General features: G+C 41.2%; 1 protein-coding gene across 1 annotated transcript; it reads left to right on the forward strand.

Annotated features, from left to right (window-relative positions):
- Nucleotides 1–257: 257 nt before the first annotated feature.
- gemin2 (gem (nuclear organelle) associated protein 2) lies at nt 258–10,439 on the forward strand. The gene is made up of 10 exons (XM_051955859.1): nt 258–526; nt 1,806–1,890; nt 2,789–2,878; nt 3,065–3,124; nt 4,378–4,494; nt 4,831–4,875; nt 4,971–5,039; nt 5,372–5,482; nt 5,659–5,717; nt 10,059–10,439. The coding sequence occupies exons 1-10, from the start codon at nt 405–407 to the stop codon at nt 10,096–10,098; spliced, it is 798 nt and encodes a 265-aa protein (XP_051811819.1). The 5' UTR covers nt 258–404; the 3' UTR covers nt 10,099–10,439.
- The last annotated feature ends 268 nt before the right edge of the window (nt 10,440–10,707 follow it).

Here is a 10,707-nt window from a genome sequence, read left to right on the forward strand (position 1 = left end):
ACATCCTAGAGCTGCTTACAATACAAAACATTATCTGGTGATAGGTTAAAGGTTTTTATTTTATTTTTAGAGCTTAATATTAGATTACAGTCTGTGTGGTTTAAATTCCACCGTGAAACAAACAAAGTCACAGAAAAAAATGTTTTCACCGCTAAAAGCTGACATTTTGTGGACTTTGCCCGTTTCTTTAAAAGCTGATAATTAGTGCAGCGTTCGTTGTTATGGCAACGATTCTGGCGCACAAAGATAACGTCATCTGTCTGCGTTTTCAAACAAGATGGCTTCCTAGTTTGGGAGCGTTTGATGAAACTTCTTTGTTTTGGTCCGCTGAAGGTCGATATTTTACTCGTACGAGGCAACCTTTAAGATCGTGTGGTTTGAAATTAGTCTGCTGTCGATACAGAATGAAGTCTGACGTGGAGGAGTTGATGCCGAGGCTTCTGCCGGTGGAGTGTCGAGCCGGTACCGAGGACCTAGACCTGAGTGGACCCCCCAGAAACCCCCAGGAGTACCTCCGACAAGTCCAGTACGTTCACCACCTACAGCCGTGTTTTTGTGTTTGTTGTGTTTGGCAGTGGAGAATGAGTGTAACTTTATGCCAGAGTTGCAGTTAGGATATTGAAACAATGAGTGCTTAGTTTAGCCCAGATATATTTAGATTTTATCCTGATAATTGCACCATTTTCAAGTTATTTTTGAGTAAAATGAATATAAGATGTGAGACATTGGGTTGAAAGCAAAGTTCTCCCTTCCATCCTATGCTCATCCCATGCTTTGCAGTGATGTTACTGTGAGTATAGGACAGACCATTGTGCCTTGGAATTAGTCCTATTCATAATGATTCACAGCTATAATCATATGTAAAGGTTTGCCTTGGAAATACACGTTTTCTTTTTAAATGAATGTTCTGCCCCAAACGTTTGAGAACCACTGAGTGAGACCGAAGCTGCCAGTTGTAACAACTAGAAAGAGATAGGTTGGTGTATTTCATAGCTTATTGACACTCATTCAATTTTTTTTTTACATTTATTTATTTAATTTGGCGTATTTAATACTAATCTTGGTGACCAGCCCTTTAAACAGTCTAGGAGAAGAGATGCAGGTGATGATGTGGAAAAAAGTTCACTCATGAAGACCTAAAACATTATACCTGTAATGAATAATGAAAATAATCAGACCAAATATACTGACAGTCTGCGATTTCTGCCTAATGACAGTTTATGGAGAAGGAGACAACTTTTCCTCCACCTTCTCAAGCCTTCTCTGCATCTCATAATCTTTATCCTTCTTTTTGAAAAAGCCTCTTATATCCAGACCATTCTAGTCTCACCGTAGTGAATTAGCTAACAATGACAAGCCGTGTAATTGCTGTTTCCACAAAATGTTTGAGTGCCAAGTAGACTGAAGGAGATCTGCTGCTTGACTGACACAAAGAGGACCCCAAACATACACTTGCTGCACTTTTGATCAATGACATCATCTCATATCATCTGAGAGAAGTAGAGAGATCTGGAGTTATTCAAAAAACATTTAGTGCTGTGGACTTGGATGTCCAGGTCTGACCTCTGCTTTATGTAGGTCTGCTGTGATACACACTGACACTGTAAATATAGTAGAACAGAAGAGTGCTTCTGTAAAACTAGCGAGATGTTATTTTTTTGTTTTCAGTATTTTTTTTCTCACATGTATTCTGTTTTCAAGTACAAGAAATGACTGCTGACCTGCAGCTTTGTATTGTTTTGCTGAGAATGTTGTTCTAGTTGAGCCAGTAAGGCTGATTGAATCCTGTGTTTCCTTTTCTTCAGGTTGGAGGCGTCACTGTGTCCAGAGGTGGTGGTTGCTCAGATCGACCCGAAGAAACTGAAGAAGAAACAAACAGTCAACGTATCTGTGAGTAAATATAAAGAATTTTATTATATATTTCTAACTAGGGATGAGATGCTGTTTGATGATACATGTCAATAAAAATAAACAAGTTGGGACATTGTGGGTAAAAAAATGTTCTTTCAGAGTTTTTTTCTGGTTAGTTTTGAGATTTTGGGATGTCTTGCTTCCATAATGTCTTCTTTGAGACTAGTGGAAAGAAAACCTCCAAAATACGCATTTGTGTGTGCTCTAAAGGAGACTTTCTCGAAATGAGTTTTTCCTCATATCCTGAGGCAGAAATCTCCACTTCAATAGCAGTTCCAAGCACCACACATCCTAGTTTTATTACTGTCCATATTTTGAACATTATTGTGGAAAGATTCATTCATGTATTGTTCATAGCTTTATTTATAGAACATTTTATTCCTAAAAACATGCCAGCGATACATTTTTTTTCTGGCTCATTTATTGAGTGGTAAGTAGAGATATTCAAAACCTGCTCTGTAAAAACATTTGATTTCCAATATGTCAGATAAATAAAATAAGAATTTGGAACATTTATACATTCGTGCAAAGTAACAAATATCTAGAAAGATAATACCTAATTTGCATATTTCAACATAAAATAACAAAAAATGGTAATGCAGTAAATAACTGTTTCATTGTAAGTAATCTGCTGGCGAGGTTTCATAGTGATATCTGGTAAATTTTTCAAATGAATAAACGTAAAGTGGCAGAGGATTGTTGAGCTGAATGTGATCGCTGACTTCAGCTGGGTCCAAACAGCGACATGAGCTGATTTAAGGAAACAAATGTCACTAAATCACTTTTTTATTAGTCTATCATTAGTGTGTTGATGATGTTGGGATGGATATGTGAGTCTCTGTAAAATGTGATGACCTTGTTGTTTCCTGAACTTCAGGTTGCAGGATGTCATGCTGCTCCAGCTGGTTTCTCCCCCAGCCTCAGCTGGCAGCAGCAGCAAGTCAGTAACTTCTCTGATGTCAGACAGGTAAAAAAATGAAAGATCTACTCCCATCTTAGAGCCCAAAGTCATGTTATAAAAATGCTTCTTTGACTGTTTTTAAAACATTTCTATATCAACTAATCCAAAAATTAAGAATTGCTTGTTTGCTTTGAGGTAGGATCATTGCAGAACTTTGATCATCATGTTTCTGTATCTTGCATATTTTTTCAGAGTATCATGAAGAACAGGAGACACTGGAGCAGCCAGTCTCTAGACGCCAATGTGCTGATGGTGAGGGATGTCACAAACTTTATTTAATAATTAAACTAGAAAAGCACTCAGAGAATGCAGTACTCCTCCAAGGCTGCTCATCCCCCCCATATGCCATTGTTAAATATGCAGCATTTGTTTATTAGTAGGGCTGTCAAAATTAACGCAGATTAATCCATCACCGTGATTGATCTGATTAAAAATTTTAATGCGGTTAACCCCTCTACAGCGCAGAATGACTTAAAATACCTGAAACGTTTCTGGCAACACATTTCGAGCAGTTTGTTCAAGTAGATTTACTGTCGCACATGCGCAAATGGGCAGTTGATCTGGTAGTGGCAGAACCAAGCAACTTAAAATGGAAGACACTAAACAGCATGTCGGCTGTCTTGTGGGAAATGTGAATGATATACCCCTCTTTTTTGAGTCTGTTTGCTCATGCAAAATGAAACATGATTAATATAGGTTAAAAATGAATGATATTTAATCATGATTAACCAAAATGAATCCACAGCAATCCTGTGATTAATCTGATTGAAAATGTTTAATCGTTTGACAGCAGTGTTTATTAGTAACTGATGATCAGAAATCACAACAACATAGAATGTGACCATTTAATACAGATGAACCCACAAACACAATGACCTTGCTCTGAGCACAGGCGTGTGTTCTGCATGTGTACGTTATGTACGGATACCGAATCATGTGACCTAAATATGTAGCAGGTGGCGGGAATTAATGGGACTCAGAAACACCCCCAAAATTTAATCAGTTGTTCCTTGGATCATTTCTGATGGATAAGTCCTGATAAGTCCTCAGTGGTGGATTTGTAGTAGGATCAGAATCATGTGATCCTCAGCAGGCAGCTGATGTAATGTTCACTTGTTGTCATGGTTACAGTGACGCTGTGCCGCTATCTCACAATGATACAGAAATCTTTAACAAATCCATGGATCCAGACTATAAGCTGCATCACTGCCAAAATCTAATCACTTGGTCCTTGTGTCATTTCTGACCTTCCCTGAAAATTTCATCCAAATCTGTTCAGACATAAGAACAGGCAGACAAATGTACAACGATCATCACATCACTCCACCAAATTCCTTGGTGGAGTCCTAAATACTCTTCTGTGTACATTTAATAGCATCACATGAGGTGTTTCAGCTTCAGTTTGGTCAGGAACATAACCACTGGAAATCTTGCTACAGTTTTCTCTCGCTTTCCAAGAGCAAACAGATTTTGAATTTGTTCTGAATGTATTTTTTTGTTCGCAGCCAAAGCTAACAGATGAAGAGGGCTGGAAGAGGTTTTGTTTAGGAGAGAAGGTCTATCTGGGCTCTTCATCCAGCCACACTGATGCAGATTCAGAGCCAGCAGTGGACTATAGCAAGGTTGTCTGAAGATTTATTTTGTACCATATTAATACAGTGATTAGTTTATTCAATTCTTCCTAAATAAATGGGATCTTTACTATTCCCTAAGAGCTAGCAAATTGAAATATTTTTGAGAAATGTAAAAAATTTCAAGTTTTTAATTAAAAGGAAAATATCAAACTATATTTTATCACTGGTCTCACCAAGATTCTGAAAATACAACTGACAACGCGAGTCTTTTTTTGTATAGTTCAATGTCTAATGAATATGTTAAGCATTTTACTGTTTTCCATGATGTGTTTTGGAACATAGAACCCAAATTTTGTTGATGGATTCATCAGTGTTTGTGTTTAGGTGGGGTTCCCTCCCTTCCTGAGCATCGTTAGCAGACTGAACCAGGTGAACAGACTCCCACATTTAGACATTTATCTCACTCTGAACCAGTCCAGCAGTCTGACTGGTGTGTTTGTTTGCTCCCTCCTCTCTGTCTGCAGTCCACAGTGCTGATGGTGTTGGAAATCCTTATCAGCTGGTTTGAGGAGAGAGAATTTGTTCCACAGTTGGTGAGTTTGGTACATGAAGTCACTCAACATTTTTCAGCTGATTGGAGACTCTACAGGAGACTGATGTTAAAATCACACAGATTATTATTCACAACATTCACAGAACGTGACAGAAAATGAGCAATGTTTAATTTCAAGTATGTAATTGGAGACAAAGAGGGTGTTGCACTGTACCAGCATTATTTAAGAACCACGTTTGTCCTCTCATTGCTTTTTTTGACTTCCAACATTTGAAATATAAAATGTGTAAATTCCCTCACTGTAATCATGCTGTCACTGAATACTTGTGAATTCTGTGTTTTCATAGTTATTTACTTGGTTTCTTGTCACAGGGCCGCTGGTTGTATGCCCTGTTGGCCTGTTTGGAGAAGCCTCTGCTGCCTGAAGCTCACTCCTCCATCAGACAGCTGGCCAGAAGATGTGCTCAGCTCCGCAGCACGCTGGTAGGTCCTGCTCCCCTGCACTCAGTGTAGCTTTACCGTGGAACATGGTATGAGCATAGAAAGAAAATAGGATGACGGTAAATTTATTGTTCATAACCCACAGATCACTGCACTTCTGCCTGTATGAATAAAATACTGCATTGTTAATTAACCTTTCTGCTTAAATTACTTCACAGGATAGTCAGGAGGATGAGAAGCTGCCGGCCCTCAACCTACTCATCTGTCTGGTCGCCAGGTGAGACTGTCTGGTTTCTTTAGGGTGATTATACACTTCTAAAAGTCCATTGTAGCCGCAAGGGGACACAAGCCAGTGTCTTATTGTGCCGGTCCCAAGCCCGGATAAATACAGAGGGTTGTGTCAGGAAGGGCATCTGACGTAAAACTTTGGCCAAATCAAACATGCAAATCAAATGTATGACTTCCATACCGGATTGGTCGAGGCCCGGGTTAACAACGACCGCCATCGGTGCTGTCGACCTACAGGGTGCCGGTGGAAAATGGATGACTGTTGGTCGAAGAAGGAGGGGAGGAAGGTGTGTTTGTAGGAAGAGAGAGAAGAGGAACACCAAGAGTCTAGGACTGAGAGTAGGGACTTTGAATGTTGGAACTATGACAGGAAAAGGTAGAGAGCTGGTTGACATGATGCAGAGGAGGAAGGTGGACATACTGTGTGTCCAGGAGACCAGGTGGAAAGGTAGTAAAGCTAGAAGTTTAGGAGCAGGGTTCAAGTTGTTCTCTCATGGTGTAGATAGGAAGAGAAATGGAGTAGGAGTTATCTTGAAGGAGGAGTTTGTTAGGAATGTCCTGGAGGTAAAAAGAGTGTCAGATTGAGTGATGAGCCTGAAGCTAGAAATCGAAGGTGTGATGTTCAATGTTGTTAGTGGGTATGCTCCACAGGTAGGATGTGAGCTGGAGGAGAAGGAGAAATTCTGGTTGGACCTTGATGAAGTGATGCAGAGCATCCCTAGAAGTGAGAGAGTTGTCATTGGTGCAGACTTCAATGGACATGTTGGTGCAGGAAACGGAGATGATGAGGAGGTCATGGGCAGGTTTGGTATCCAGGAGAGGAACGCAGAAGGACAGATGGTGGTTGACTTTGCAAAAAGGATGGAAATGGCTGTAGTGAATACTTTCTTCCAGAAGAGGCAGGAACATAGGGTGACCTATAAGAGTGGAGGTAGGAGCACACAGGTAGATTACATCTTGTGTAGACGGTGTAATCTGAAGGAGATCAGTGACTGCAAAGTAGTGGTAGGTGAGAGTGTAGCCAGACAGCATAGGATGGTGGTGTGTAGGATGACCCTGGTGGTGAAGAAGATGAAGAGGGCAAAGGCAGAGCAGAGGACCTAATGGTGGAGGCTGAAAAAGGAAGAGTGTTGTATGACTTTCAGGAAAGAGTTGAGACAGGCTTTGGATGGTCAGGAGGTGCTTCCAGATGACTGGACAACTACAGCAAATGTGATCAGGGAGACAGATCGGAGAGTACTTGGTGTGTCATCTGGAAGGAAAGGCGATGAGGAGACTTGGTGGTGGAATGAGGAGGTGCAGGAGTGGATCCAGAGAAAGAGGTTAGCTAAGAAGAAGTGGGACACTGAGAGGACTGAAGAGAGTAGACAGGAGTACAGGGAGATGCAGCGTAAGGTGAAAGTAGAGGTGGCAAAGGCCAAACAAGGGGCTTACGATTACTCGTATGCTAGGTTGGGACGTGCAGCAGGTTAGGGTGATAAAGGATAAGGATGGAAGTGTGTTGACAGGTGCCAATAGTGTGATGGGAAGATGGAAAGAGTACTTTGAAGAGTTGATGAATGAGGAAATGAGAGAGAACAAAGGGTAGAAGAGGTGACTGTTGTGGACCAGGAAGTAGCAAAGATTAGTAAGGATGAAGTGAGGAGGGTATTGAAGAGGATGAAGAGTGGAAAGGCACTTGGTCCTGATGATATACCTGTGGAGGTATGGAAGTGTCTCGGAGAGGTAGCAGTAGAGTTTCTGATTGGGTTGTTCAACAGGATCTTAGATAGTGAGAAGATGCCCGAGGAATGGAGGAGAAGTGTGCTGGTGCCCATCTTTAAGACCAAGGGAGATGTACAGAGTTGTGGCAACTACAAAGGAATAAAGCTGATGAGCCACACGATGAAGTTATGGGAAAGAGTAGTTGAAACTAGGCTAAGGGCAGAGGTGAACATCTGTGAGCAGCAGTATGATTTCATGCCAAGAAAGAGTACAACAGATGCAATATTTGCTTTGAGGATGTTGATAGAGAAGTACAGAGAAGGTCAGAAGGAGCTGCATTGTGTCTTTGTAGATCTGGAGAAAGCTTATGACAGGGTGCCCAGAGAGGAACTGTGGTTTTGTATGAGGAAGTCTGGAGTGGCAGAGAAGTATGTTAAAGTGGTGCAGGACATGTATGAGGACTGTAAGACAGTGGTGAGGTGTGTTGTAGGTGTGACAGAGGAGTTCAAGGTGGAGGTGGGACTACATCAGGGATCAGCTCTGAGCCCCTTCTTGTTTGCTATGGTGATGGACAGGATGACAGACGAGGTTAGACAGGAGTCTCCATGAACTATGATGATTGCAGATGACATTGTGATCTGTAGTGAGAGCAGGGAACAGGTGGAGGAGAAGCTAGAGGCGTGGAGGTTTGCCCTGGAAAGGAGAGGAATGAAGGTTAGCCGCAGCAAGACGGAGTATCTGTGTGTGAATGAGAGGGACCCAAGTGGAAGAGTGAGGTTACAGGGAGAAGAGATCAAGAAGGTGGAGGATTTTAAGTACTTAGGGTCAACAGTCCAGAGCAATGGAGAGTGTGGAAAAGAGGTGAAGAAGCGTGTACAGGCAGGCTGGAACGGCTGGAGAAAAGTGTCAGGTGTGATGTGTGATAGAAGAGTTTCAGCTAAAATGAAAGGAAAGGTTTACAAAACTGTGGTGAGACCAGCCATGTTGTTTGGTCTGGAGACAGTGTCCCTGAGGAAAAGACAGGAGGCAGAGCTGGAGGTAGCAGAAGTGAAGATGCTGAGGTTCTCTTTGGGAGTGACCAGGATGGATAGGATCAGGAATGAGTACATCAGAGGGACAGCACATGTTAGAGGCTTTGGAGATAAAGTCAGAGAGGCCAGACTGAGATGGTTCAGACATGTCCAGAGGAGAGAGAATGAATATATTGGTAGAAGGATGCTGAGTTTCCCACTGCCCGGCAGGAGGCCGAGAGGAAAACCAAAGAGGAGGTTTATGGATGTGGTTAAAGAGGACATGAAGTTAGTTGGTGTGAGAGAAGAAGATGCAGCACACAGGGTTAGATGGAGGCAATTGATTCGCTGTGGCGACCCCTGAAGGGAAAAGCCGAAAGGAAAAGAAGAAGACACTTCTAGAAGTCCACGTATATTATGGCAGTCTTGAGTTTCCAGTGCCTCCTATTCTACAATTCTACAATTTCATTTAGCAGACGCTTTTGTCCAAAGCCACGTACAACACAAGCAAGAATTCAGACATAAGGAAAAACCTGTAGTAAGTGCAAAAAGTGCTTCAAGTGCGATTGGTCAAAGGTGTTGCCATCAAGTTGCAGAAGAAATTGCCAACCACCCCCCACCCCACCCCTTTTTTTTTTTAATACTTTGTCAGCGCTAAATAAGTGCTGGCCTCCTATAACTCTATTTCATATGATGAAATCATTGAAACACATATAGCCTTGTCACAAAAACAGTCATAGATGTATTGTAAGTCTTCTGGAAATATAATAATCTGTTTGGTCAGAAACATACACACAACAATGCTAATATTTGGTTCCGTGTCTGTTGGCCATTTTCACCTCAGCTAGGTGCTTTTTGTAGCCTTACAAAGCTTCTGGTTGGCCTTTCAGTTCAACTAAGCTTGTCAGCTTTCTGGCACAGACCGGTTTCCTCAGCACAGTCCTCAGGTTTTAAATAGAGTTTAAGTGAGGGGAAGTCAGGGGAATAACTTTAATTCTAGCCTTATTTGGCATTTCTTTACCTCTTTGGATGCGTGTTTGGGGTCATTGTGTTGTTGGAACACCCAACTGCATCTAAGAGTCAACCTTCTGGCTGATTATTTGTCCTGAAGAATGAGGAGGTAATCTTCTTTCTTTATTATTGCATTTAATTTGTGTAAAGCACCAATTCCTTTGGCACCAAAACAGACCCAGAGCATAATACTACCAGAGTTAAGGCCTCGCCTTCTCTCCTCCAAACATATTTCTGGTTATTGTTGTTATTTATGTCTGGGCCCGAGTGGTGTATTTAATGTTCCCTATTGGCTCGGAGAAGTCAGCAGCTGTAGTCAATCATGGTGTTCACAAGACAGAGAGGCAACAAAGAAAATTTGATCCACACAGCTTTCTACATATGTATATTTTTGACCACCAGATTTCCATAAAATCTAAAATAAATCTATGAATTTATGAAAATGCATGATTGTTTTTGAGACAAAGACGTATCTTTAAATGACTCCATCAGAGAAAAGTAGTTTTAGGAGTTACTGGAAACTCAAGACTACCATGGTATACATGGTTTTACTCAAGTATAGATGTACGGCACATTGTGCTCACTTACTTGTGTTTGTCCTGCAGATACTTTGAGCAGAATGATCTGGCAGACCATCAGGAGTGAAGAGGAACTGTTTAACGATGTTTAATGATGCTATCAGCTCACTGAGGAACTGAATGATGTTGAGAGAGACAGTGCATCTTTCCAGTGTCGTACCAGCACACATCCACACGGGGCAGCAGTGCTTCTTCACGTCGGGATGAAAGTTGAAGATAAACAGGAAGAGACTGAATCGTGAACTTAACTTTTGTACTTGTAATGAATCCAGTTACCAAACTGAGCTGTACTGACGCAGCAGGATCACTGATATTTTTATATCGAACAAGTTGAACTTTGTCTTTGTGAATTCACTTGTGAGGTTTAGATGCAAGATGTGTTTATTAAACTCTTCATGATTTATAGGATCGCTGCTTGAGTGGACGTGGTCTTTGAATCTTTAGAACAAGTGTGTCAAAACTTATCTTAGTTTAGGTTCAACATTCAGCCCAGTTTGATCTCAGGTGGACCAGACCAGTAAAGTCACAGCTTACTAACCTATAAATAACCACAATTACTAATTTTTCCCTTTGTTTAGTGCAAGAAAGCACATTCTGAAAATATTTACATTAAAGGACTTGTTTTTTTACAAAACATTGTGAACAACCTGAAATTTCGGAAGAAAATTAAGTTAAA

The sequence above is a fragment of the Acanthochromis polyacanthus genome, chromosome 1 (assembly GCF_021347895.1).
Source record: "Acanthochromis polyacanthus isolate Apoly-LR-REF ecotype Palm Island chromosome 1, KAUST_Apoly_ChrSc, whole genome shotgun sequence".
Lineage (NCBI taxonomy): Eukaryota > Metazoa > Chordata > Actinopteri > Pomacentridae > Acanthochromis > Acanthochromis polyacanthus.

Excerpts from the sequence above, each read along its gene's own strand:
- gemin2 (XM_051955859.1), top strand. The coding sequence starts at position 405 with ATGAAGTCTGACGTGGAGGAGTTGATGCCGAGGCTTCTGCCGGTGGAG. Across the intron at positions 1,891-2,788 it reads AACAAACAGTCAACGTATCT|GTTGCAGGATGTCATGCTGC; the intron begins GTGAGTAAATAT and ends CCTGAACTTCAG. Across the intron at positions 4,876-4,970 it reads TCGTTAGCAGACTGAACCAG|TCCACAGTGCTGATGGTGTT; the intron begins GTGAACAGACTC and ends CTCTGTCTGCAG.